General features: G+C 45.6%; 3 protein-coding genes across 7 annotated transcripts in view; 1 reads left to right on the top strand and 2 right to left on the bottom strand.

The window, feature by feature from the left end:
• The window catches only part of LOC134948122 (sulfotransferase 1C1-like), a 129,533-nt gene extending 122,754 nt beyond the window's left edge, over nt 1–6,779 (top strand). The window contains exon 7 of the mRNA XM_063935910.1: nt 5,843–6,779. Coding sequence (XP_063791980.1) covers nt 5,843–5,955 — 113 coding nt within the window. The 3' untranslated portion in view covers nt 5,956–6,779. The remainder of the gene's footprint in view (nt 1–5,842) is intronic.
• Nucleotides 6,780–12,042: 5,263 nt separating this feature from the next.
• Nucleotides 12,043–18,063, bottom strand: B3GALT9 (beta-1,3-galactosyltransferase 9). The gene is made up of 2 exons (XM_063935909.1): nt 17,979–18,063; nt 12,043–14,525 (listed from the first exon to the last, which is right to left on the bottom strand). Exons 1-2 carry the CDS (start codon nt 17,982–17,984, stop codon nt 13,422–13,424), a joined length of 1,110 nt encoding a protein of 369 aa, XP_063791979.1. The 5' UTR covers nt 17,985–18,063; the 3' UTR covers nt 12,043–13,421.
• Nucleotides 18,064–21,037: 2,974 nt separating this feature from the next.
• Nucleotides 21,038–26,776, bottom strand: part of VAV2 (vav guanine nucleotide exchange factor 2) — a 248,345-nt gene continuing 242,606 nt past the window's right edge. For 2 of the 5 annotated variants that reach the window (XM_063935911.1, XM_063935912.1), the window contains 9 exons: nt 26,617–26,744; nt 26,455–26,529; nt 26,239–26,273; nt 26,042–26,158; nt 24,584–24,671; nt 24,321–24,438; nt 23,337–23,423; nt 21,718–21,872; nt 21,038–21,635 (listed from right to left, as the gene is read on the bottom strand). In XM_063935911.1, the coding sequence (XP_063791981.1) occupies nt 21,588–21,635; nt 21,718–21,872; nt 23,337–23,423; nt 24,321–24,438; nt 24,584–24,671; nt 26,042–26,158; nt 26,239–26,273; nt 26,455–26,529; nt 26,617–26,744 (851 nt within the window). In that variant the 3' untranslated portion in view covers nt 21,038–21,587. Of the gene's footprint in view, nt 21,636–21,717; nt 21,873–23,336; nt 23,424–24,320; nt 24,439–24,583; nt 24,672–26,041; nt 26,159–26,238; nt 26,274–26,454; nt 26,530–26,616; nt 26,745–26,776 lie in introns of those variants that run through there. The other 3 variants (XM_063935913.1, XM_063935914.1, XM_063935915.1) reach the window with 2 other exon arrangements.

The raw sequence follows: 26,776 nt of genomic DNA, 5'->3' as shown, positions 1-26,776 counted from the left end.
TTATGAGGAAAGACTTAAAAGGTTAGATATGTTTACACTGGAAAAGAGGCGACTGAGAGGGGACATTATTAATATTTTTAAATACATTAAGGGACAATACAAGGATTTATCAAACGATTTGTTCATCAAAAAAACACTACATAGGACACAAGGACATCCCCTGAGGTTCGAAGAAAAAAAATTCCATACACAACGGAGAAACGGATTCATTACAGTAAGAGCAGTAAAGATTTGGAATTTTTTGCCAGAGAAGGTAGTAATGGTGGACTCAATCAATAAGTTTAAAAATGGATTAGATAAATTTCTAGCGGAAAAAAATATCTAAGGATACAGCATTTAATTAAGATTTAAAAAATAAAAAATAAAAAAAATTATTACTACAGGTTGAACTCGATGGACATTTGTCTTTTTTCAACCTCAACAACTATGTAACTACGTAACTATGTAACCCTCCCTACCTGCAGCCTAACCCTAACCCCCCCCCCCCTTTGTCCCTACCCTAACTACTTCTGAATGTGCCTAAATGTAACCCCCCTTTCCGCTGCCTAAACCTAACCCAACTGCCCATAGCCTAACCCCCACCTCCCCGCTGCCTAACCCTAACCCTCCCCGCTGCCTAACTCTAACCCCCCCTCCCCGCTGCCTAACCCTAACCCTCCCTCCCCGCTGCCTAACTCTAACCCTCCTCCCCGCTGCCTAACCCTCCCTCCCCGATGCCTAACCCTAACCTCCAGGGACGCAGCCTAACCCTAACATCCCCCCTCTCCGCAGCCTAAACCTAACCCCTCCCCCCCACCATGGCTTACCTCTACAGCGGCGCGGTGCCTCCTCGTTCGGGATCCCGGTTGTTGGGATTCCGGCGCCGGGATGTTGCCCCCTTTCTGAATGCCGGTGTCGGCATTCAGACTGGCGTAGGTATTCTGACTGCCGAGTTCCCAACAGCCGACATCCTGGCTGCTTCCCGTGCAGGAGATCTGATGAAATGCAGGTGTGTTTTGTGAATTACATGGAATGTGTTTTCCTAGTGAAACATTTGGTGTTGAGATTTTGAAAGAAGACGACAGTGGGGTGATTTTGTTGTCTGCCATTGGGTTGTTTCTGTGTAGTCATTGGCCTATACCCTTACCCCTAATCCTATTACCCCAACCCTGATACCCTGACCCCTAACCTTAATACCCTAATCCTAAAAGGGGCAGACTAAATGGGCCAAGTGGCTCTTATCTACCGTCACATTCAATGTTTCTATCTTCACTAGCACAATCCTACACAGCGCACATACAGGGTCTATAAGTGCCCTCTGATGTGACCGCCATACAGACCTGTTCTCCGTGTCTTTGGTAGTCTGGTCTCAGGCAAAATGGTGGATTCCTTAGCACTTGGACTTGGGAACTTAAAGCACTTAGAGGAAGATTCCACTCTGGATGTCCAGTTCCTATTGTGTCTATATGGTGGCTTCTCCATCTGTGTGACACCAGAATGGCAGAGCCCCTTACCAGGGCCAAATGAACCACTAAACGTTAATGGTAGTCGTCAAAGGCCCACTGGGTCCTAGAGGGCCTGTCTGACACCTCCTACCTGCATCAGCAGAATTCATTGATCGTTCAGCCGGCACCTCAAAGGTTAATACAGGGTAGGGATGGACATCAGAAACTATGGTTAGCAATGATCTATACTTTCAATATAATGGAAATACTATTTTCTATCGAATTGCAGCTTTTCAATGGTTGCCAGACATTGTATGTAGCTTTTAAAAAAGTCTATATATATATAACCATATATATATATATATATATATATATATATATATATATAGAACCCAGCGCTCCTATAAAAACTTAACTATTCCACCAGTTATTGCTTATTTCATTAGATCTTGTGCATCTGTTTAATTTCACAGTATATTGTAAATTGCTGCTCCCATAGGTAGTACTGTTCTACCAATAGTAAACCAATTTTTAGAGATAATAACACTTGTTATCAAGGGAGCGCAAAAATAAAATATACAAACTCTTTATTTTTAAAATGTATATAAACAGAAAAAACCCACATTCAATAAATACATTGGAGTCAATATACATAAACACCGCTATCCATATCTATATGAAAACTAATATATCTATTTCATAGTGCCCTTTATGACAACGGAAAATGTCTATTAAAATGTCCAAGAAATCCTCATGGATAAAGCTGTTGTAAATTTATAATCGTTACTTTCCAGTAGTAGTTGATACTTAAAGTTCCTTCTTGTGGATAAACAGCAACAATTGTAACCACCGCCTCTATTTAATGTTACTGCAGTTGAAAGTTCATATATAACTCACGTGAGTATTAGAGGGAAGCAGGGGGAGAACGCCGTGGTAGTTGGTAAATCACAGCGGTATGCTACGACCCCCGCTATTCGTGGCTGGATCTTAATGACACTCGCGGTTGGAATATTTTTCTCTCGGGTGGGGTAGAGACCTCCTTTGCTCAGCCTCAGATAGCTTTTTCTTCCCTACCGCTGTCTTAGCAATGGACGTCCGCCGCAGTGTAGCTTGTTGTAAACGGGCTTAAAGTGTCAGCATTCAGAATGTCCGGTAAAGCACCTTCCTTACGCGTTTCTCCGCTGTTATCCAAGAGCGGTTTCGTCAGAGGATACATCAGCAGCCTAACAGGCTCTTTTTAAACTGCACCGGACCAATAGCATTACTAACTAATTAATTAAATGCATTCATGTAATGACTCCCATATGTATTAGCTTACTAATTACACATATAAACAGCATTTTACAATCTATTATAGTTTAAAAATAAAATAAAAATAAGCAACATGGTGGTTTAAGAATAACAATAGTATGTAATTATATGCAGATTATCATCTAATCCTTCTATCGATATCCTGTATCAATTATCACATATTCATAGCTAGGAGACAGAAACACTAAGAATCCCCACTTTATTCATAAAAAGCCAAGCCTTTAAGGATAACCTAAACCTACATCAATACTAAAGCAGCTCTCATGGCGCAGGGGAACCATCACCTACACTCCATGCAGTGAGTCCCATGTTCGAATCTGACTCGCTCAACTTATCATTAATATTATTTAATTACTTTAAATAAAATTATTCTATCGATTTATTTATACTTTTATTTTTATTTTAACACCTGGAATAATTTATCACTTCCTTAAAACCTAGTTCTCCTATATATTATAATCATCCCATATTGTGATTCCATTGCTACTTTAAACAACACAAAGAAACCCTTAAAAAGGTTCCAGGGTTTAAAGAAGGAGGGGAGGCGGAAGAGAAGGGGGAAAAAAACATTGAACCAGAAAAAAGTGTGGAAGAGATGGGAAAAGAGACCTGATATTCATCATTTCTAGTGGATTTTTCTAGAGGATTTTGAAAGAACACACAACGGAATATGCATTTTATTCCTAAAAAGAAAGCTGTTCCCAAAATGCAACTACTTCTAATAGTTTATTTGTTTATTTAATTAAAATTTTCAGAGACCACCAATATTATTCAATTCGATGCTCTCATTCAGACCATCGGGGGTGAGGGTACCCAAAGAAAAAATCCAAAATGCCTCCCTTGTGCAAAGACGATTGAATCTGTCTCCCCCCCTCGGGGTAGGGGCCACATACTCAATCGCCTGCACCTTCAAAACTTCCACATTCCCAGCATGACAATATGCGACGTGCCTTGAAACACTATGTTTAAGGTTCTTTTTACTCACATTCCTTCTATGCTCGAGAAACCTAACATTTAAACTTCTTGTCGTTCTTCCTACATATTGTTTTCTACATATGCAGGTTATCAGGTATATCACGTACGTATGCTGACAATTAATAACTGCACCTATATCAAATTTCAGATGCAAAGACATTGATTCAAAGCTGGTACTTCTGTTAATCATATGGGGGCATGTTAAACAGTTTTTCTTTCCACATTTGAAACATCCTCTTAAAGGGGTTAACCAATTTAAAGCCTGAATGCTCTCTGATCTCTGTCCCTGATAGAAACTTGGGGAAACATGATTTTTAATATTTTTGGCCTTTCGAAATACAACCTTCACTGTCTCTCCTAGGCAAGAGTTAAGAGTCTTGTCTGGTTTGAGTATTCCAAAGTTTTTTCTTAGAACGTCCTTGATCTCATTAGAGCAATTATTATATTTAGTAATGAATGGGAGTATTTTATTTTCATCTCGTTCTTTACCCTTATACCCCTTTTCCACTTACGAGCACGGGTCGCAGCCGGGAGCCTGACACGGGAGCTGCCCCCTGCTGCGACCCGTGCTCGGCCCCTTTCCCATCAGCAGTCACAACCCGGCATATGCCGAGTTGGTGACGCTTCTAGTGACGCGGCAGGGGCGGCGCAGGGAGATCACATGATCTCCCAGCGCCGCCCTTCCATACAGTGTAAATGGGAGCCGTGTCGCATCGACACGGCTCCCGTTTACACTACAACCCTACCCGGATCAGTCCCGTGTCCTACCCAGGTAAATAGCCGGGTAGGATTCACGGGTCACTTGATCCGGGTTTACCCTTTTCCACTTGCAAAAAACACGGGTAAATGCGCGCCCCCGTGCATTCACCCGTGTTTTTTGAGCTAGTGGAAAAGGTGTCTCTGTTTCATTATTTTCCCCAAGTTCAATGATAGATGCCCTAGATAGAAGGGAGTCTCTACTTCTGTTATTTGCTACTTTTAGAGATTTATCTAGCAACTCTACTGGATAGCCTTGATCTAGAAAAGCCTCTGTAAGTATCTCAGCTTGCTTGTTAAATTCCTCTTGTCCCGTGCAGTTTCTTTTCATTCTTAAATATTGTCCCATGGGTATATTGTCTTTCCATTTTTGGTGGCGACAAACTCTTGTAGTTAAGATAACCATTACAATCAACCTCCTTCCTATAGATACTAGTAGTAACAACTTCTTCCCTGACAGAGAGAGCAATATCCAAATAATTAATGTGTGTAGGGTGATAAGAATACGTGAATTTTAAACCAAAAGTGTTATCCACAAGAAGGAACTTTAAGTATCAACTACTACTGGAAAATAACGATTATAAATTTACAACAGCTTTATCCATGAGGATTTCTTGGACATTTTAATAGACATTTTCCGTTGTCATAAAGGGCACTATGAAATAGATATATTAGTTTTCATATAGATATGGATAGCGGTGTTTATGTATATTGACTCCAATGTATTTATTGAATGTGGGTTTTTTCTGTTTATATACATTTTAAAAATAAAGAGTTTGTATATTTTATTTTTGTGCTCCCTTGATAACAAGTGTTATTGTATGTAGCTTTCCGGTGCTCTTCCGACGGCTATGCAGTGGCGGACACTCGGAGGTGGTTTCTAGAGGAAAGTGGAGAGTAACATAGTTACATAGTTGTTGAGGTTAAAAAAAGACAAATGTCCATCGAGTTCAACCAGTATTATAAAATGTTATGTATTTATAGATATTAATAATGTCCCCTCTCAGCCACCTCTTTTCCAGTGTAAACATATCTAACCATTTAAGTCTTTCCTCATAATTCAGTTCCTCTAATCCCTTAACCAGTTTGGTGGCTCGCCTCTGAACCCTTTCTAGTTCCAAGATATCTTTTTTACAGTGAGGTGCCCAGAACTATACACAATATTCCAGATGTGGCCGCACCAATGATTTATACAGTGGTAAGATTATACTCTCATCCCTAGTCTCCATTCCCCCGTTTTATGCAAGCAACATGTGGTGAGCCGCTGTACTGTGAGTCCTTACAGTGGGACACTCCTTCAAGTAATACAGGTGAGTATCTATCTGTCATTATACATTTATGTGGTGATTAATGCGTTTTGTTTCCCCCTCTGACAGGTACAGTGGGTGACTGGAAGACCCTGTTTACGGCTCAGCAGAGCGAGGCCTTTGAAGAGCATTACAAAAAAATGATGAGCGGCTGCACTTTGAAATTTCAGGACCCAAAGTGACGCATGACTGCCTTCCCTGTGGCTCGATGGAGAATCTCCAGCACTGCTGGGAATATCAAAAGATTTTATTCCGTATGAACCCTATACCGTGCCCTACACAATATGAGTCATTTACAAACTGCAAATGTGCGAAGTGCTCCTTTTATGTTGCGTATACAGCAACCAATGAGCTATTAGCTCTCATCAGTCACAAGTGAGACTAAAGAAAGCTGTTATATTACTGGTTGCTGCCACTAGGATTTATTCTGACCTCTTACCACTGGTGATGCATACTCAGTCTGTGTACTACCAGATCAATAACATGATGGACAGATATTGTGAAAACACCTGCCATACAGATCAGACATTACAGGTAAAGCCTTATTGCACTTTTTAAATTTGACACCTTGCTCCTCCCTTTGTGCCCAGTGCCTCCAGTTGCGTTGAGGCACAATGCAGGTTATCATGGGTGCAGCAATACATCGTTAGGCCCCATAGCAGGATATGGAGTGGGTCCCTGCAGCATAGTAGGCCCTGGGCAAAGCAATGCACGTGGGCCCCTACACTGCCATTCACGGGACCCAATCACCATGCCGATAGCCATTTACTATCTGTTTGTAGGCTGGGAGGTAGGTAGAGAATGCCTGTAAATAAGAGCCTGTAGCTTTAAGAAAAGGTGTCCGGGTGACAGGGTTAATTGTAATGCTAGGTGTCGTGACCAGTCTTTATCTTATCCCAAAATATGTGATGGTTCAAATATGTTGAATTAATGTACTCTATATTCTACTGTATGGCAATTGCAATCCTGTAATTAGTCCAGATAATTAAAGTGAACCAACAGACAATTTGGTTTGGTTGTAAAAGAATGTGTTTACTATATACTGCAGGGGGCAATGTGTGGGTTAGGGAAATCTCACCTTTCTGCTTTGGGTACAGATTGTGTGTCTACACAGGTGACAAAAATGTCCTAAGAAGAGAACTGAGAAACCTTCTGTGAGGCTAATCTCCTTCCAGACAAAGCCATAAAACTGCCCATAGGAGTGATGAGACACTGCTAGTTTGACAGGTAGACCCTGTGTTATAAGAATAAAGAGGGTATGCACCCATATAAGCAAGGCTGCATCATTAATTTTGGTACCGAGACAGTTAATCCCAAAGGTGGGGGCCCAGGTGCAGCCTCCTACAAAGATAAAATGTCTGTTGAAATTAAGAAAGTTGTGCATACTTAGGTATGGAGCATTCTCAAATCAAAGCTCTCCCCCAATCTTTGTGAAACCCTCCACAACAGAAGTTCCGTAGGTCTTGTTTGCAAATTATGGATTTCTGAAAATGTATTCCTTTTTTTTTCTTCTTAACTTATTTTGCAGTTATCACCTGTAAGTCATTCTTATTAAGTGTTTGATAATTAAACTGGGATCCGGTTCCTAGGTCGATAGTAACTAAGTCGACAATGTTTAGGTCGACAACTATTGGTCGACAGGGTTTCAAGGTCGACAGGTTCTAGGTCAAAATGTCGACATGAGTTTTTCAATTTTTTTCTTTTTTTGAACTTTTTCATATTTAACGATCCACACGGACTACGGTTGGGTATAGCAACCTGTGCCGGGCGCAGTGGTAGCGCCCGGCACCTATTAGCAGAATTTGCAATCCTTTGGCTCGCATGCTGGGGGACGCCCATCGCTGGGCAAGGCCGCCCAACATGCTGACCGGCACCTCCCTCCGTTCAACAAGCAGATATTGCGAACGCATGGCAATTTCTGCTTGTTAGCAGAAATAGAAGAAGCATCCTGCCGGCGCAGCTTAGCTGTGCCCACAGGAGGCCCACCGTCATGTTTTCGACCACGGCAGCTGCGTGTGATATCACGCAAGTGCCAAAATCACGCCCCCGACACCCCCCGTTTGGCCACCCCCTGTTCGCGCCTTACCGTCTTCCCCCAACGTTCCGTTTCCTCCCTGGAAACGGAGCATTGCCCCCCCCCGCCACCTCTACTTGATTGACAGGCAGAGGCGATCGCATTATCTGCGGTCGCATGCGCAGGATGGGCGCTGGATATGCATCTAATTCTCAAAATCTGCGGTTGGCTCACACACTGCGATCCAACCTGAATTAGGCTCTAAATACATTTAATATAACGTATTCTCTGTGATTCTTAGTGACCCTGCGAGCCTATGATGCCCAATGCTATATACCTATGTGTAATTGACCCGTTCACACAGGAAAAATACCCTGGTTGATCAGGAAATTACCGGGTAGAAATTTGTGACCTGATAATTTGCATCGTCGCCTCCCAGCTGTCCTAGATTATGGTATCTGAGTGCAGGCTGAAATCATGACACTAGGTGTGAACCCACAACCAGATAATAATCAATAAATGGGGAGCTAGTGTCATTATTATCCTTCATTTATATGGAACAACAAGGTTTCCAAAGCGCCTACATAAACAAATGAGTAGAACAAGAACACTGTAGTGTGTCATATACGGATTTTGCAGCGTGCCTGTAAAATGACGTCCCTCCAACTGTTCAGTGTATAAATACTCCAGGCAGCCTCCAACATTCCTGAGTTTTATAGATTTAGAAATGTTGGTTGGGAATCTCTGATGTCTGTCACCGCCATGTGGGCTATTTGCTGGATCTGTTCGGTTCCACCGCCTCTGTACTCTGTAGCGCCATACTTAGACAGAAAGATACAGGATTACATGGGTATACAGCCAGAAATATTAGATATAGAGCAAACAAATTGACAAAGATACGTAATTACCACTTACAGAACAATAATGATCAAATCCTATCATCTACAGTACGTTATGGCTGTGACCACGTCACCGTATTATCTGTGGCAGTAGAGTGAGCCCCAGCTGTAATTGTCTCCATGTTGACACTAGGTTCACAAACTTCACTGTCTTTTGTTTTTACCACATTTATGATGTAATTGCCTTACCACTCCGTCTTCATCCTTTACTGCGTTACTTCCCGCCCCGTCATGCTCCATAACACAGGAAGTCGTGGTACTAGTGCTATAGCGTGGGGCAGCTGATGGCATTGTTGCTGTTGCACAGGAATGTTGGTGGTATTATTACTGTAGTGCGGGGTTGGCAGTGTTGCTAGGGGGTAAGGCGGTAGTTTTGTAGTAAGTGGTAGCATTGCTGTGGTGTGGAGGGAAGGTAGTAGGATTGCTGTGGTGTCGATGAAAGGTGGTAGAATTGGTGTGGCGGGAAGGAGGTAGGAATGCTGTGGCGTGGAGGGAAGGTAGTAGGATTGCTGTGGCGTGGAGGGAAGGTGGTAGGATTGCTGTGGTGTGGTGGGAAGGTGGTAGGATTGCTGTGGTGTGGAGGGAAGGTGGTAGGATTGCTGTGGTGTGGAGGGAAGGTGGTAGGATTGCTGTGGTGTGGAGGGAAGGCGGTAGGATTGCTGTAGGGTAGAGGGAAGGCGGTAGGATTGCTGTGGTGTGGAGGGAAGGCGGTAGGATTGCTTTGGTGTGGAGGGAAGGCGGTAGGATTGCTTTGGTGTGGAGGGAAGGCGGTAGGAATGCTGTGGTGTGGAGGGAAGGCGGTAAGATTGCTGTGGTGTGGAGGGAAGGCGGTAGGATTGCTGTGGTGTGGAGGGAAGGAGGTAGTAATGCTGTGGTGTGGAGGGAAGGCGGTAGGATTGCTGAGGTGTGGAGGGAAGGTGGTAGCATTGCTGTGGTGTGGAGGGAAGGCGGTAGGATTGCTGTAGGGTAGAGGGAAGGCGGTAGGATTGCTGTGGTGTGGAGGGAAGGCGGTAGGATTGCTGTGGTGTGGAGGGAAGGCGGTAGGATTGCTTTGGTGTGGAGGGAAGGCGGTAGGATTGCTTTGGTGTGGAGGGAAGGCGGTAGGAATGCTGTGGTGTGGAGGGAAGGCGGTAAGATTGCTGTGGTGTGGAGGGAAGGCGGTAGGATTGCTGTGGTGTGGAGGGAAGGAGGTAGTAATGCTGTGGTGTGGAGGGAAGGCGGTAGGATTGCTGAGGTGTGGAGGGAAGGTGGTAGCATTGCTGTGGTGTGGAGGGAAGGCGGTAGGATTGCTGTAGTGTAGAGGGAAGGCGGTAGGATTGCTGTGGTGTGGAGGCGGTAGGATTGCTGTGGTGTGGAGGGAAGGTGGTAGCATTGCTGTGGTGTGGAGGGAAGGAGGTAGGATTGCTGTAGTGTAGAGGGAAAACGGTAGGATTGCTGTGGTGTGGAGGGAAGGTGGTAGCATTGCTGTGGTGTGGAGGGAAGGCGGTAGCATTGCTGTGGTGTGGGGGGAAGGTGGTAAGATTGCTGTGGTGTGGAGGGAAGGAGGAAGCATAGCTGTGGTGCGGAGGGAAGGTGGTAGCATTGCTGTGGTGTGGAGGGAAGGTGGTAGGAATGCTGTGGTGTGGAGGGAAGGTGGTAGCATTGCTGTGGTGTGGAGGGAAGGAGGAAGCATAGCTGTGGTGTGGAGGGAAGGCGGTAGGAGTGCTGTGGTGTGGAGGGAAGGTGGTAGGATTGCTGTAGTGTAGAGGGAAAACGGTAGGATTGCTGTGGTGTGGAGGGAAGGTGGTAGCATTGCTGTGGTGTGGAGGGAAGGCGGTAGCATTGCTGTGGTGTGGGGGGAAGGTGGTAGCATTGCTGTGGTGTGGGGGGAAGGTGGTAAGATTGCTGTGGTGTGGAGGGAAGGAGGAAGCATAGCTGTGGTGCGGAGGGAAGGTGGTAGCATTGCTGTGGTGCGGAGGGAAGGCGGTAGCATTGCTGTGGTGTGCGGGGAAGGTGGTAGCATTGCTGTGGTGTGGGGGGAAGGTGGTAAGATTGCTGTGGTGTGGAGGGAAGGTGGTAGGATTGCTGTGGTGTGGAGGGAAGGCGGTAGGATTGCTGTGGTGTGGAGGGAAGGCGGTAGGATTGCTGTGGTGTGGAGGGAAGGTGGTAGGATTGCTGTGGAGGGAAGGTGGTAGGATTGCAGCAGCATGGAGGGAAGGAGGGAGTACTGCCATAGCTTAGAGGGAAGGCAATAGTATTGCTGTGGTGTGGAGGGAAGGCGGTAGGATTAGTGTGGAGTGAAGGCAGTAGAATTGCTGTGGTGTGGAGGGAAGGCAGTAGGATTGCTGTGGTGTGGAGGGAAGGCAGTAGGATTGCTGTGGTGTAGAGGGAAGGATTGCTGTGGTGTGGAGGGAAGGCGGTAGAATTGTTGTGGTGGGAAGGCGGTAGAATTGTTGTGGTAGGAAGGCGGTAGGATTGCTGTGGTGTGGAGGGAAAGCGGTAGGATTGTTGTGGTGTAGGGGGATAGTGGTAGGATTGCTGTGGTGTAGAGGGAAGGCGGTAGGATTGCTGTGGTGTGAAGGTGGTAGGATTGCTGTGGTGTGGAGGGAAGGCGGTAGGATTGCTGTTTCGTGGTGGGAAGGTGGTAGGATTGCTGTGGTGTGGAGGGAAGGAGGTAGGATTACTGTGGTGGGAAGATTGCTGTGGTGCAGAGGGAAGGTGGTAGGATTGCTGTGGTGTGGAGGGAAGGCAGTAGAATTGTTGTGGTGAGAAGGCGGTAGGATTGCTGTGGTGTGGAGGGAAGGCGGTAGATTTGTTGTGGTGGGAAGGCGCTAGAATTGTTGTGGTGGGAAGGCGGTAGGATTGCTGTGGTGGGAAGGCGGTAGGATTGCTGTGGTGTGGAGGGAAGGCGGTAGGATTGCTGTGGTGGGAAGGCGGTAGGATTGCTGTGGTGTGGAGGGAAGGCGGTAGGATTGCTGTGGTGGGAAGGCAGTAAGATTGCTGTGGTGGGAAGGCGGTAGGATTGCTGTGGTGGGAAGGCGGTAGGATTGCTGTGGTGGGAAGGCGGTAGGATTGCTGTGGTGGGAAGGCGGTAGGATTGCTGTGGTGTGGAGGGAAGGCGGTAGGATTGCTGTGGTGGGAAGGCAGTAAGATTGCTGTGGTGGGAAGGCGGTAGGATTGCTGTGGTGGGAAGGCGGTAGGATTGCTGTGGTGGGAAGGCGGTAGTACTGCTGTAGTGTGGAGATAGTTTAGAGATAGTGTAGAACATGAAAACCAACATCTTATTCTGTAGGTTACAGTATTTTGGTACACAATAGACATTTTCCCTTTATTAATAATAGAATGGGAAACTTTCTTAACAGAAGTTTTTGGTTAGATTTATTTTAGGCTGTGTTTATCAATAATAATACATTTTTATTTATATACAACTTTTTGCCAAAAGGAAGTGCTTTACATTCGCAGGAGAGAAATCGTATGTGAAGGTTGGCCGCCTTCTTGTGCGCAGTACAACTATCACAGTGTGTGAAATACAAAGTATGAGATACCATCAGACTCGTCAGTTCCGCAGATTGCTAGTCCCATTTGCACAAGTACCAGGTGAGGAAGCCATCTTGGGCGCGCTACATAGGTTACACTGGGAGGATCAGTAATGTGCGGAGATAGGATTACACTATGAGGTGACACAAATGACAAAATACCCAAAGAATCACCCGTGCCCACGAAAGTACCGGATGAGGGCGGACTACATAGCCAGCGGTGTAACTGAATGGCAATGCGCCCTGTGTCAGCTCCGCCCCCTAGGTGCATGACATCAGTGACACTAGGTGGCTGTGACCTGCTTTGTAATAGAGCTGGAATAATAAGAGGCATAAACTTGTGTGTACATCATGACTATTCAGTAACATGGGAGGATATGTCTATTTACAAATGCATCCTTAACCATTAGTACCCTCCCAATGCTAGCAGAACTATGGGGGGATTGAAGACACAGGACCCCAGTAGTCCTGCTACTTGTGAGAGGGGGTTATTCAGCAAAATATCATTTGTTATTGGACATATCCGTAAAACTAAAATGTGTCCCACAGACTGAAATAGCGCCCTCCTGTGGCCAAATTCTTCATGGATGACAGCGGCAGCACACCCTGTAGTAATATTTATGCTATAGAAGACTCCTACTTCTATGGCCTGCATTTAGTCAGACGTTCTATTCCTGATAATGCCCCTTCACCTCCTCCCATCTCCTATCATTCCTCTGGGCAGTCTGGTACACACTGTGCAGAATCCCCATATGTAGAATATACATGCATATAGGTTTGATAGGGATCATTTGGGGGAAGTTTGTAAAAGGGGGAGGAGCTTCAGTGACATAGGTAGCTGCACACAGATAACTATGAGTGAGTGGTAGCCAATCATATTCCACACCAGCATCGGTCGCCCCTCCCCCTTTCCAAACTTCTTGCAACTAATCCCTGTGAAAAGCTGAGATCTGCAATTATTCAATGGGCCATGCACCGCCCCCACTGTAAAGCAAATATGTATTAGGGAACGATTAAGCAAGAAAAGACACGTCTCAGTCTAAAGGTCTCTTTCAACGGAACAAACTTAGATCTACAATTAATACTTTAAATCAGCTTGAAGATTGTACTGAAGGGACAAAATCCACATCCTATTAGTCCCCTTTCATAGGCGTTGGTTGGCCATCAGGAAGACTTGTCAGCAGCTGTCAGTACAATGCATGTAAAACAAATGGAGGCCTCTAGACAGGCCAATTCCCATCCTTTATCCTACCAGTGTTAAAGTATTTGATCCGGTCAAGATAGGACCAGATTTTGCACGACACCATGCCATAATATATTTCCAGCTTGGAGCATCTGTCCCCTTCCTCCAGATCTTTCCAAACTAGAGACAGTTCCTCATCCGCAACGCTGGAAGACGAAAAGATGACCTGGTAGCAGCATCGGTTGTACCGGATGTGTTTGTCTCCAGAAAACCTGGAGCTGTGGATGGGAACGACGCCTGCCCAGTGGGCGCATATTCCTATGAAAACATCAGATGGTACTAAAAGGGTGACCTTACCCGAGACCAGGTACATCTTCCTGGCCACATCTTGGGAAACGACCATGGCCGAACCACTACAGTAGTCGGGGTAGTACGTCTCTGAATAGGATGACATGGGGACAAAGTTGGGACTGTGGGGGTCCCTGTCAGGTAGGCTTTGATGGATGACCCTTCCCGTGTATATATCATCAGTGTGTGTCTCCAGACTCAGTAGAAAGCCAACCAGGCTTTCCACGTTGACAAACACTTGTTGATCCGCTTTCAAGATGAATCTGGCGTTGGGGCAAAAGGTCACAACCCATTCCATCATCATGACGGTTTTAAACGTTTCGTTGGGATAGGTATCTAGAAAGCTTCCTTGCACTATGTCCATGTGCGCTAGTGACTCATTCAAGATGTCCAATTGAACAGATTCTATGGCCGACCTACCCAGCATAAATACGCTGATGACCGCATGGCCGTGTAGAGTGGTTGTGTTGCCCCAGGTCTTCCTGATACTTTCCCGCCTGCTCATGTTATCAGGACTACTGAAGACGGACAGGACCAAGAACACCTCCCGACCGGAACACAGCTCCGACCCGCTGACCACGTAGGACTTGGATATGTTGTCCTTCAAGAAGTTCATGTCCAGCGTCCTCGCTCGCTCCCTTATTTCTACAAACTTTCCGTCTGTGTAGGAGAAAGGGATGGACTGCAGGAAATATTCCTCCATCAAGTCGGCACCAAACAGCAAGGCGTGGAAGAGGATAATGTTGAAGAGGATGAAACACCATTGGTGGGTACGGAGCCGACAGAGCATCACCTGCAAGGGCACAAGGTCAGACGGTCAGGAAAGCAGAGGAGAATTGAGTGTGGTCATAACAATTGGGGTCCATGGGGTATCGATGGACCCCAATTGTATCTATACACCGATTTACCAAGGGCAGAGGCTTGTAGCCTGGTCTTCATTTAAATCTCTAGGGCCCAGGTCTGAATTCTAACTGGTGTGGTATCTCTGTGGAGTTTGTGTGTTCTCCCTTTATTCACATGGGTCTCCTCAGGGTGCTTCAGGCTGCTCTCTGTGTGATTAGTCTTCTGTCATCCAGCAGCAGACCACCCCAAGCCCAGATTTCTAGCATGATAATAGTGTTGTTGCCCCCTCCTCTAATGTCTATTGATGTAAAATCAGACCTTAGATCTGTGATGGTGACTTACTGGGGTCTATGTACTAAACCTTGGAGAGAGATAAAGTGGAAGGAGATAAACTACCAATCAACCAGCTTCTGTCATTTTTCAAACACAGCCTGCAATATGACAGGAGCGGATTGGCTGGTACTTTAGCTCTCTTCAAGGCTTAGTAGGGCAATACTGTGGTGTAATGTGAATAACGAGCAATACTATGGTGTAATGTGAGTAACGGACAATACTGTGGTGTAATGTGAATAACGAGCAATACTATGGTGTAATGTGAATAACGGACACTACTGTGGTGTAATGTGAATAACGAGCAATACTATGGTGTAATGTGAATAACGGACACTACTGTGGTGTAATGTGAATAACAGGCAATACTATGGTGTAATGTGAATAACGGGCAATACTATGGTGTAATGTGAATAACGGACACTACTATGGTGTAATGTGAATAACGAGCAATACTATGGTGTAATGTGAATAACGGACACTACTGTGGTGTAATGTGAATAACGAGCAATACTATGGTGTAATGTGAATAACGGACACTACTGTGGTGTAATGTGAATAACGAGCAATACTATGGTGTAATGTGAATAACGGACACTACTGGTGTAATGTAAATAACGAGCAATACTATGGTGTAATGTGAGTAACGGACAATACTGTGGTGTAATGTGAATAACGGCCAATACCGTGTGTACAATACTGTGTGGTGTAATCTTAATTGATACCATTCTGTGGCCATATCTTTTCCCCATGAAGCCACACCCCTATATTTTTGTAGCGCGCTTTCAGTGCGCACTGCCACTATTTTAAACATGGGGCGCCCAAAGGAAACTTTTCTCTCTGAGATCCACAAGGTTTAGAACCGGCCCTGTCACCAATTTAGGATTTTTTTAATTTTTTCCAAATGTAACATGCACCCATTGAAGTACAGGAGAGGGGATGCCGAAACATATCCTTGCTCCAGGCACCATGCTACACCTCTGCCTATGGTTGTTTGGCGCCTAGGCTTCCTCTATGGAAAAAAGTTTGGGTGAGTACCAGGCTACATATATTATGTATAAAAAAAAATTATATACTGTATGAGCCTGAGAGAAATGGTACCCTTCAGTGTAGAATTTTAAATTCAAACTACAACCAGCGCTCAAACATACAATATAGCGCAAGCATATTTAAAATACTACACTAGAGGGCGCAACTTCTCACATTTTGTTACAGCTGTGCCATTGATAGCACAACAATTATAGAAGAGAATTACATATCTCCCAGCTAAGCCGATTTTCATGGGACTGTCCTGCTGTCCCACCCGTGAGCCGCAGTGTCCCACAGTGGGGAAGAGCCTGTCACTGAGTGTGTGAATAGACGCTGTGTGCATGCAACAGCAGAGGATTCCTGATCTCCCTTTGGTGAAAATTGGGAGGTATGGATTTGCAGCCACTTGAACAGAAGGGGGCAGTAATACAAAGCTGGGTACACACTGGAGCGACCGACATTCATGCCCTTGAGCCCAGATTCTGTGCACACATTAGATTGAGTTTTATAAAGGACGGAACATAAACAAGGTTGATAGCGATATTGATAGGTTTGCTGTGCAGCCATCACTAGCGACCACAGGAGCGCACAATCACCCGCACACACTGAGCGATGTAGGCTAGGTGGCAAATCGGCCCGGCATTGCTCCAGTGTGTACCCAGCTTTGGGATTATTGCTGAAGATACCTTACGGTACTAATGAACAACCAGCAGACTTTAGAGGTGTAACGCTAATCACTAGCAATTACATGTGTGTGTGTATTTATAGAATAGTATCTATCCTCAGTCTATCGCTTAGAATAAGTAAAACTGGGTGGAGCGTCCCTGTTTGATATATTCTACATTGGTGACATGATGCAGGTGAGAATTCAGGTGTTGATGTCATAGGCCCTTTCTTGTATACAGTCATGGTGTAACAGGATTATCTCATCCTAAGGACAGATCTGGTTTGGAGGATCTCAAACTTTGTCTGGACTACGGTGGACTCGATACTGTATCTTATATGAAGCGCACTGTATAGTTTGTTGAAAAAATATATAAATGCGTCTAAATACCTATATACAGCAGGCTAATAATATATACAGATAATGCAACAAGTTCCTTCTTCTACTTTACTACTGACACGATGAAGACATTGGTACTCCTTTGCTTTGTGTCTTCCTTATTTGTAAATATAGATCGAACTATGATTACCTTTCGCTGTAACATCTTATTTTCACGTTTTGTCTCTATTTTAAGTGTAAGCAGTTGCTAAATTATAGATGTTTCTCCAACTTTCTCCAAGCCTGCGTCACGCTGTAGAATAGCCTGTAAGTCCTTACTTATACAAACAATTAACAGTTTTGTTATCATTGCCTTGTCAGTTCAGGGTGCTGTTTTACGCGTCCATTTCCCCTTCCGTCTCAGTGACACAGATGGGGTTTTGCTGCAAGGTTTAAGCCTTGAAACACTAGATTTACTGCCCAATTGCTGATATGTGCTATTTACTCCCCACGTTTAATATTACAAAATACAATAACTTACTTCGATCAGGTTTATAGACAGATCTTTGCAGTGTAGCCAGTGTGGTAGTTATAATGGCAACCACTACATCACTGACCACGCATTGCATTTTCAACGTATGCACATTGTGCAAGGATAATGAAGTTTTAAATGATCACTTATATTAATAACTACCCATGTACAGACGTGTGTGCAGCGGGGGAGGGTGGGACTCTGCGCTAGTTGCGCCTTACAGATAAATGCAGATTCTTAGTAGTTTTGTCGCTTCTATGTCAAGTGATGAGCATCATACGGTGGTCCATGCTTAATGAATGAAATAGATATTTGCAGGGAGATAGAGGGGTTAAGGGGGATATGTACTAAGCCTTCTAGAGAGATAAAGTACAGCCAATCAGCTCCTATGTTACAGGCTGTGTTTTAAAAATTAGTTAGTAGCTGATTGGTACTTTATCTCTCTCCAAGTCTTAGTAAATTTGCCCCTGTGACAATGAGAGCGACAGGAAAAAAGAAGAATGATCTGGATAAACAGATCTGCCACTTACCTGCATGATACCCGGCAATCACCTTCCTCCTTCTCGCCGATTTCTATGTAATATAATGTCTGCGCTTCCAGCAGGAAATCCACAATGCGTCCTTCTTACCTGGTGATCTGGGGGTAACGTTACCCAGCACGGAACCTGAGACGCCTCTGGGGCACCTGACTATAGCGGGGGTAACCGGACACCGGGACAGGATCGGGTGGATGGAAAATACCAGGCAGAACAGTCTGAACCTCTGCAGTTATTACTAAGTGACGGTTCTGCAGGAATCGCTATCTTATAGGATAAAGGGGGACATGAATCAGACCTTCTAAAGATCAGGGAAGTTGCCAACAGCAACGAATCAGAACCTAGTTATTTATATAACTGGAAGCTGACGCTATAGGCAATATCTCTAGTTGTCCTCTTTAAAAGGGTAGAGAAATCTAATTTAAAATGCTTAGACACAGATTTATCAAGCCTCGGAGAGTGATAAATTGCACGGTGACAAAGTACCAACCAATCAGCTCCAGACTGTCAGTTATCAAACACAGAGGGAGATGTACTAAGCCTTGAAAATTGATAAATTGCACGGTGAAAGTGCTCTATTAATGAAGCAGTGAAAAGTGTGGAGAAGTGAGCCAGTGGAGAAGTTGCCCATGACAACCAATCAGCTGCTCCGTACAATTGTAGAGTATGCAAATTATAAATGTTACTTCAATGCAGATTGGTTGCCATGGGCAACTTCTCCACTGGCTCACTTCTCACTGCTTCATGAATAGACCCAAAAGTACCAGTCAACCAGCTCATAGCTGCCATGTAACAGGCTGGGTTTGAAAAATGACAATTATGAGCTGATTGGCTGGCACTGCAATTTATCACTCTGGGCCTAGGCTGGCTGGGGTGGGGGTGGGGGTAATAGTACAAGGAACATCCAAACTTTGGGGTATCCCATAACGGTGGGGCAGTTAGACAGACCTCTAACTCTTATGGAACTACGGGTAATGTCCTAAATTTCCAGAGAGGTGCATGGGATGGACCGTCACAGCTGGGACTTCTAGCAGCTAGAACCTTACTATGTAACGCTGTTGATGAGAAGCGTTACTGGTGGCCTGTGTGAGGACATCTGCTGTGGTTGTATCATAAGTGAACAATATGGCTTTTGCACTTCAGTGACGCAATACAGTGCGCATACATAGAGTAGCTCCTAAACTGCGCTGAAGGGTGCCGTTACTAGCATTACAGTGGGGTGTATCCTGTAATGTTGTGTCATTTTGTTATGTCCGTTACATGTTGGTTCTACCCCCATAACTAAGAGTGCAGAGACTGTTTCTCATTAGGCTACTGGAATGCCAGCTGAATGTGTCTCCTTCCACGGGGATTAGGGAGGAGCTGCTGGTTGGTTAGGGGCCACAGTCACATTACTACAGGGCAGATTCACTTTTTCAGTTACTACGGGGGGGGAAATTTTGCTTCCGTACTTATGTTAAATCCTTTAAGACGATTGTGGGACACTGGGAAGGCACTGGTGTATAGTGGGTGCCAGGGGAGTGTGGGCACTTATAAAATTCACTTGTCCATGCACCTCCCCCTATACCTCACATCTAGCCGGGGCAATTCTGTTATGTTTGGCCAAGCCCCGTAGGGAGGAGAGAGAAGAACAAACAACAAACGCACCAAAGAATAAGAGAGTAAAGTGGGTACTCCCATTGGAAGCAGCTGCCTTATAAAGCTGGCATCCCTAAAACACATGAAAGCTGCACGACATGGTGAATGTAGGATCAGAGAATACACAGCTGCTCAGCCGAAGCTCCGTGCCACTTGTTAATTATACGGGCTCCGCACACCTGGGAGGGTGATCTGCGTCTTTCCTCCCGCCCTCTCTGGTATTTTTATTTATTGGTGTCAGACACACAGTTACATTGGCAGCAGTAATGACTGAACTTGTTGCAGAACTATATTAGCAGGGTAGTAACAAAACTGTAAGATATGTCGAACAGGGCGGATCATGGTTATCTATGTATCAAACAACTTTTCTGAGTAATATATTTCTATGATGCCGTCGCCTGAGCAGAGCACATCATATTCCAAATTAAAGGCCTTGGGCCATAGATTTGCAGGATTATATCAGCACTGTAATTGGTTGCTTTGTTTCGAAGTTATTTGGAAAAAACGTCCGACTGCCATTTACAATGCATTACAATGCTCTGGAAAATGTGACAGTTGGTGAACTCTCCCTGTACACCTGCTGCGTGACCTGAACATGTGACCTGCTGGGTGTTCTAGAAACTGTGACAGTTGGTGAACTCTCCCTGTGCACCTGCTGGGTGACCTGGAGCATGTGACCTGCTGGGTGGTCTGGAAACTGTGACAGTTGGTGAACTCTCCCTGTGCACCTACTGCGTGACCTGGAACATGTGACCTGCTGGGTGTTCTGGAAACTGTGACAGTTATTTGCAAGCGCCTACTAACCAGGGATTTTTTTCGACTGCTAAGGGGGTGAAAAGGGGTAAAATGTTCCGCCCAGCTAACCTGTAAACTGGGCACATCTGCTTGTTTGATTTTATTCTTCTACCTCATGAAATGTATTCTGTGGGGGCATATACTGTATACTGTACAGCTCTAACAAAGCACAACTTACCTGTTGCATGTACTGTATACAGATTCTGTTAGCTGATGCCATCAATGTATACACATTATCTGCAGTTACTATTATCCTGGCAGTGCACATGGTGCGTATTTGACCTTCTACGTCCACTGTGGCTGATGCAGTGCGCAGAAACAGAATTGGGAGGGTTCAAACTCCAATCTCAATTGCAGCATAATGATAAAGCTGCCCAGCATGTGTGGGCTACATGTAGAAGCAACCAGTATTTACTCTGCATACAAACATAATACATGTATCGGCACTCCCATCGCAGATCATGTTTCTATAGGTTCCACCAGACACAATTCCCCATCACACACTAATTTATTTTCATCTGAGACCCGCAGCCTCCTCGCCCCTGAACACGGACACTTTTATTAGGCCGAATGGCTCTGGCCACTATACAATAAGTAGTACGGAGCCTGAACAGCCCTCGTCATGTTTCTGGGAACCTCTTTATTACAGGAAGTGTCCAGTCACACTGTGCACATTGCACCATCCTGGTGACACAGTTCATTATTTTGGTTATCACGTGAAATAAATTTATGATCCGTTGTTTTCAGAGTAGTGGCCGTCTACTTAATGGGGGACACGATCCCTGGAAGACCAAAGCAAAATGCGAGAACTTCTACCCAAAAGGGATGAAGCAGGACAGGATTCTCCCCGGCTCGACCACGAACAGCGGCCTCATTGTGAGACCCCCCCCCCCCGGCTGCCGCCTCTCAGCCAGGGCCGGGACACGAGAAGGAACAAACAGCAGCCAGAAATGGAATGAATTTAATTCCCTTTAAAAGACCCAGCACCAACAGTCCACGTACAGTTCCTCTTCCCTTTCCACTCATCAGAATTATAAATCTTATATACAAGTAATGCCAGCGAGGAAGACCAGCGGGGCACCTCCAGGGGCTGGAATGCTGGAAGGAGTCACTGCAGAAAAGTCTATATCATCTGGAAGGACACGGAGACGTCATTGGAGACCACCAAGGTCACTGAACCCCCTCCTCTTCCACGTATGTTGACGGGAACCAGCCAATCTGTGAGACAGACATTTGAGAGTATTAGGAAGTGTGCCAACACGAGCGATACTCATGGAAGTGGACTATTCCTGACACTTACCTTGCCATTCGTCTCTCCTTTCCACCATCCCTGATCCCCTCCTATCCGGCTGTAGATCTTCACCACGTCTCCTTCCCGCAATGATAGCTCACGCATATCCCTGGCTGCAAAGTTGTACCTGGCGACTGCGGTCCCTACAGGTCGTGGCGTGAACACTGCAGAGAGAAACGTGAGGAGGTGCAGTTACTACAACATCCAGTCCGGGGAATGTACGTAGCACGCCCCCTATCTGCGGGAAGTGGGTTACCCTGGATACTATCAGTGTCACCCGCAGAGATGAGGCAGCCACTTCATAAGAACAGGCAAGCACAGCGATGAGGCCCATCCATTCACTAGGGACCAATAATGTGACAAAATGGCTGACTCAGACAAAATGGCTGACTGGAGAAACCTGTAGCTTCCATGTGGAAATTCCTGCAGAGCACAAAATGGCTGCGCTCACTGGGTATGGATGATGGGCCCCTAGCTACAGGCTCACTGCTCTCAATTCTGAGGATCAAGGACAAGGGGTGGGTAGTGGTATGCCAAGAAGGGAAAGGACAGGAGTGGAAGAGACCCCGATGTCTGGGCACACAGCATGTTCCACTATGAAGCTCCTATTATACCTTCTAGTTGAGGAAAACGTACACTCCTACCTGTACATGCTTGTCATGTGTATTTAGAAACCAAGGGGTGTAGCTCACTGCACGCTGCCATATTTCTGGATGTCTGAGCCCATAAAGCACCCGGTATATAATGAGAATATTCAGCAGCATAAAACACACATTATATCCTGTACAGATGTATGAAGAGAGATCTCTTCTATTTAAAGACGTAAAAGGGCACATGACCAAATAATATAACCGTCACCGCATTGTCCGACCTTTACAGAGCTGGACTGTGGGGCGGATTACTGCAGGGAGTGCCCGTGGGCTGTGTACGGGCGCGATTTCTGGCTGTGCATTACACCTGTGAGAGCCCAATGATACACTTTACACTACAATGAGTCTGGAGTGACAATGGAGAAAGCAGCAGGAAGGATGGCAGAGAAGCAGGAACAGGAAGCGCAGGATGGCACAGAACGCTCCGCCGGAAGGCAGGTAAAGTCAGGTGACAAACCAAGACCGTTATTCTGTGCTCTTTATTATTACGTGACAACTTTATAGTAATATTGTGCAGAGCAATGGTTAAAATAAATATTGTATATTATATAAATACTTTGGGAATACATTCTAAATAGTCAGCAATAGCACCACCACCACTTATGTTGCATACATCAAATATTCAATAGAGACAGTTATATGCATTTCATATTTCTACCCAGGAAGCAGCTCTCTAAATCAAGGTGTACAATGAAAGTGGCCACAACAGCTGCACCCAGCGTAAGCCAGCAATTCCGCCTGCTGGACCAATATGAGAATGCAACCAGTTAATGCCTCAACTGGGTCAGCGGTTCCCAGTGCGCTGGTTGGTAGGCTCCAGTCTTATCAATTGTGGCTCAGCCCACAAAATGGCTGCTCACACCGTGTGCAGGCCTAGCGAACACTAAGCAAAGTGTCACGTTTGCTGCAGTGCCCACAGACAACCACAAGGTGTCACCGTCTCCCTCCAAGTACACAAATGCATTAGGGTAGCAGTACCTGACCAGAATGGAGTGGACGGGTTCTGACAAGGAAAGTTGAGACCCTGAGGACTGAGAAAAGAAAAGTTGTAGGAAGCACAGGAAGCTGCAAAGAGTTCAGAGAAAACATAAAGGTAGAAGAATAGAAAGGAAGAAAAAAAAAAAACATTTCAGAGCAACAAAATCACAGAGCAAGCAGGAGTCTGCATTGTAACAGGAAAAAGGTTAGATCAGACTACACAGCAAAGCAAAATAAAAGGAATATAATACAACGGACAGAGCAAAGTTGCCGTTGGCAACAGCGCAACGATAATGCCACCTTCAACTAAAACAACTTTGCTCCGTCTGTCGTTTTGTTAAGTGTCTCCAGGAGGTTAGGACCCCCGAAATGCACTGCTGGAACTTGTAGTTCTGCAAGAACTAGAGAACAAGTTGTCCCAAGATCTACAGAGCAGGAATCTAAATGAACAACCTCAAAGAGCCCCAGGGTCAAGATACAGGTCCGGAGGCGCCTTGCAGCCAGTTGCAAACCATGTCCCTGTACTCGCAGCGGCTTATTCACATTGCTTGGCTAAGAATATTCTGTGTTCCAGCTGCACAATTTGTGGTGTGCTCTTGTTCCCATTTGTGGTGTGTTCTTTCCCTTCTAATACAATACTATAAACGTGCCATGATCTGTAACGGCCAATCCAACAACTGCTTATATCAGCCTGGACTTAGGCTGATGAATGCTGTTATTTTATTGGCTGCTAATGGTCACAGCACATTAGTACCCGAGGCCTCATCTTACATCTTACAGTGGCTACGTCTGGCTTTTAAAGGAAAACTCCAACCCCAACTACGTATTATAGAGGCCCAGACCTGCAAAGTCTCCTTTATTCAGACATGTCTGCTTAGAGATCAGTACTGAGCGGAGACGCCGCAGGCCTGGACAGTAATCGGTCTGCTGGGGGAGACTGTGACGGGCGGGTGGGTGGGTGTCAGGGGGCGTCTTCACTCTTACCTGGGGATCGGGAAACACTGCGTGTGCCGCTGCGGAGCTTGTAGGGATATTTCAACGTTGTGTCCAGTTGCTTGAAGCTCTCCTTCAGGGAATGTGTCTGGTAATAGTCCACCAGTTCCTGCAAAATGTTACAGGGGAATTATTGTACCCATTACAGATCAGCCACTGGACAGGATCGTATAATGAGAGGTACAGGAGACATTTATGACAATGTGCCGCTATTTCTCCATGATCGGAACATCTACGGATAATTGTCCACGTACCAATAAGCTTTCGAACTTCTTGGCCTCTGTGATGTGGATCCAGCTGTCTTTCTCTACAACCTTTATGTGTTTCACTTCATCGTTAAATCTGCCAAAATAATATTTTGGAATGACGATTAGGATGTGTACGTTGCTGCCCCCTACAGGCTGGAATAGGAAACACAGTATAAGGTATTGCTGGCCAAGACACATTGGACAAGATGTGGCTTGGAAATTGAAAAGCGTCACCTGCAAACATCTTCCAGTCACGCGTCCAGTAATGGTCCCATCAATTTGATTGCGTCATCGGGCACAAGGGTAATATTAGGATCCCGCATGGTGAAATATCAGACTAAGTGTCTGATAACGCTGCACATATGTGGGCGTGGCGTCTGCACAACATGATCACTGCAGTAATTGGATTGTAATAACCTTTAGGGTGTGCACTGTATAGTAACTGGCAGAAAGCTCTAGCTTACTCCCCCATCTATGCCCCCGAGGCTGCCCGGGAACTTCAGGTAGGAAATGTCCTCACTGATATGTCCTACCAGCTACAGCAAACCTGCCGGAACTAAGGCCTTCAGCCAAGTGTTATGACCACCTCTCCACAACCTTACTCACCCAAGCCATCACACCAGGGAGCTCTTAAAGGGATGAGACCACTCCACCCTGGGCCCAGAAAGATGGCAGCCCCCTTAACCATCATAATACCTAGTAAGGGGAAGTGCCTACCTGACCCCCTGGGTTCCATGCATCTACCTCCCCTGTTAAAATTCGCAAAAGGAGCTATTTACCTTGTTGCCAAGGATATGATGCAGGTTTGACTTATTCCGGGCTACTTGCAGTGTCAACCTATGTTGGCCGTGGCCAGGAACTCAACCAAAAGGAAATACAATGGCGCCTATCAGCTGCCAAGAACATACACCCGGCTTCCGGACAGCACTTAGCTAAAGTTGCCAGGCAGCCACTGGGGTACAGAGGGCGAGGCGCCTGGGCTTTGTGCCCGTTAATATAGAGTACGTTTGCTCCCTGTACCGCATTCTGTACACCATGTTTCTAGGATCGCCCAATGGCTGACTGACAACTAATTAAAACAAGAAATTATTATGATAAAGCACAATCTAATTCGATTTTGTAGTTTCATTAAAGTTCCCCTGTATCCGCAGCGATTTCATGTTACTGAAGATTCTCTACAGACAATACAAAACCGATCAAAATAAACCATTGCTTTTGATCTATAAACAATCCACGTTCAGAAGCGGGGCACGTATGGCGCAGTCCTGTACATCTGGCAGCGTTTGGGAGGCAACAGACTGTACCATTTGTCCAAAAGAAATGTAACCCATCTATATAGTTTGGAACGTTAATAAACTAATTAAAATGAAACCGTTCTATTTACAAAAAAGTATTCATGCAATAACTTCTCTTATAATGAACAATCCGTTGCTGGACAATTATTAGCGAGGCACAAATGCTTACTTGATGCTGATGGCAAATCGCTCGGCTTCGGCTGGGCGCTCCCGGATGAGATACGTTCCGCTAATGTGGGATTTTAACAGGTTATCGGCTTGTGGGCGCTCTATGTTCCCTGCAAACCTGGAAGGACAGACTGAGTGAGAAACCTTGTAGAGTCTATGAGGTGTGAGGAGACAAAAGAGCGGTCACATCATACGTACCAGGGGTATCTGCTGTAATCTGTGCGGGCCACAGGCTGTTGGGTAACAGACACAATCATTAGACATTTTCCCATCAACACCAAATAAAACCGTTTAAACTTCCTTTAAATGGCTGTTCCATGGCCCATTGTCCGCAAGTTAGACTAAATCGCCTGGGAATGGAGGAGGGGCAACTTGAATGAATCCGAGTAGGGGTCCTACCACCATCACACTCACCCGGCTGTCCACAGGACAGGGTTTCACAGAAGTACTGGGGAAATAGCCAGATTTCCTCGTCAGTAGTAACCGCCCCTGTAAACAGACAAGATGACGGAGTTCTGTCAGCTGCTCTCGGCGTTGCAAGTATGGTCTGTCGACTTCGGATAAATCCACACTCACCTCCCACCACGGGGATTCCGGGTCACCTCTCAGCAGCTCAATAACTTCTCCAGTCTGGAATGTTAGTACCGGCTTCCCTGGAGGAGCTGGGTTCCCGTGGTAATTCTGTACAGCGACCATCTTGGGCCCTGGCAAACGGTAAGATGGCAATCGGCACTAG

Source organism: Pseudophryne corroboree, chromosome 8 (genome assembly GCF_028390025.1).
Source record: "Pseudophryne corroboree isolate aPseCor3 chromosome 8, aPseCor3.hap2, whole genome shotgun sequence".
Taxonomy (NCBI): Eukaryota; Metazoa; Chordata; class Amphibia; order Anura; family Myobatrachidae; genus Pseudophryne; species Pseudophryne corroboree.
The sequence above is the reverse complement of the archived record's forward strand: the minus strand, read 5'-3'. Positions and strand labels throughout refer to the sequence as shown.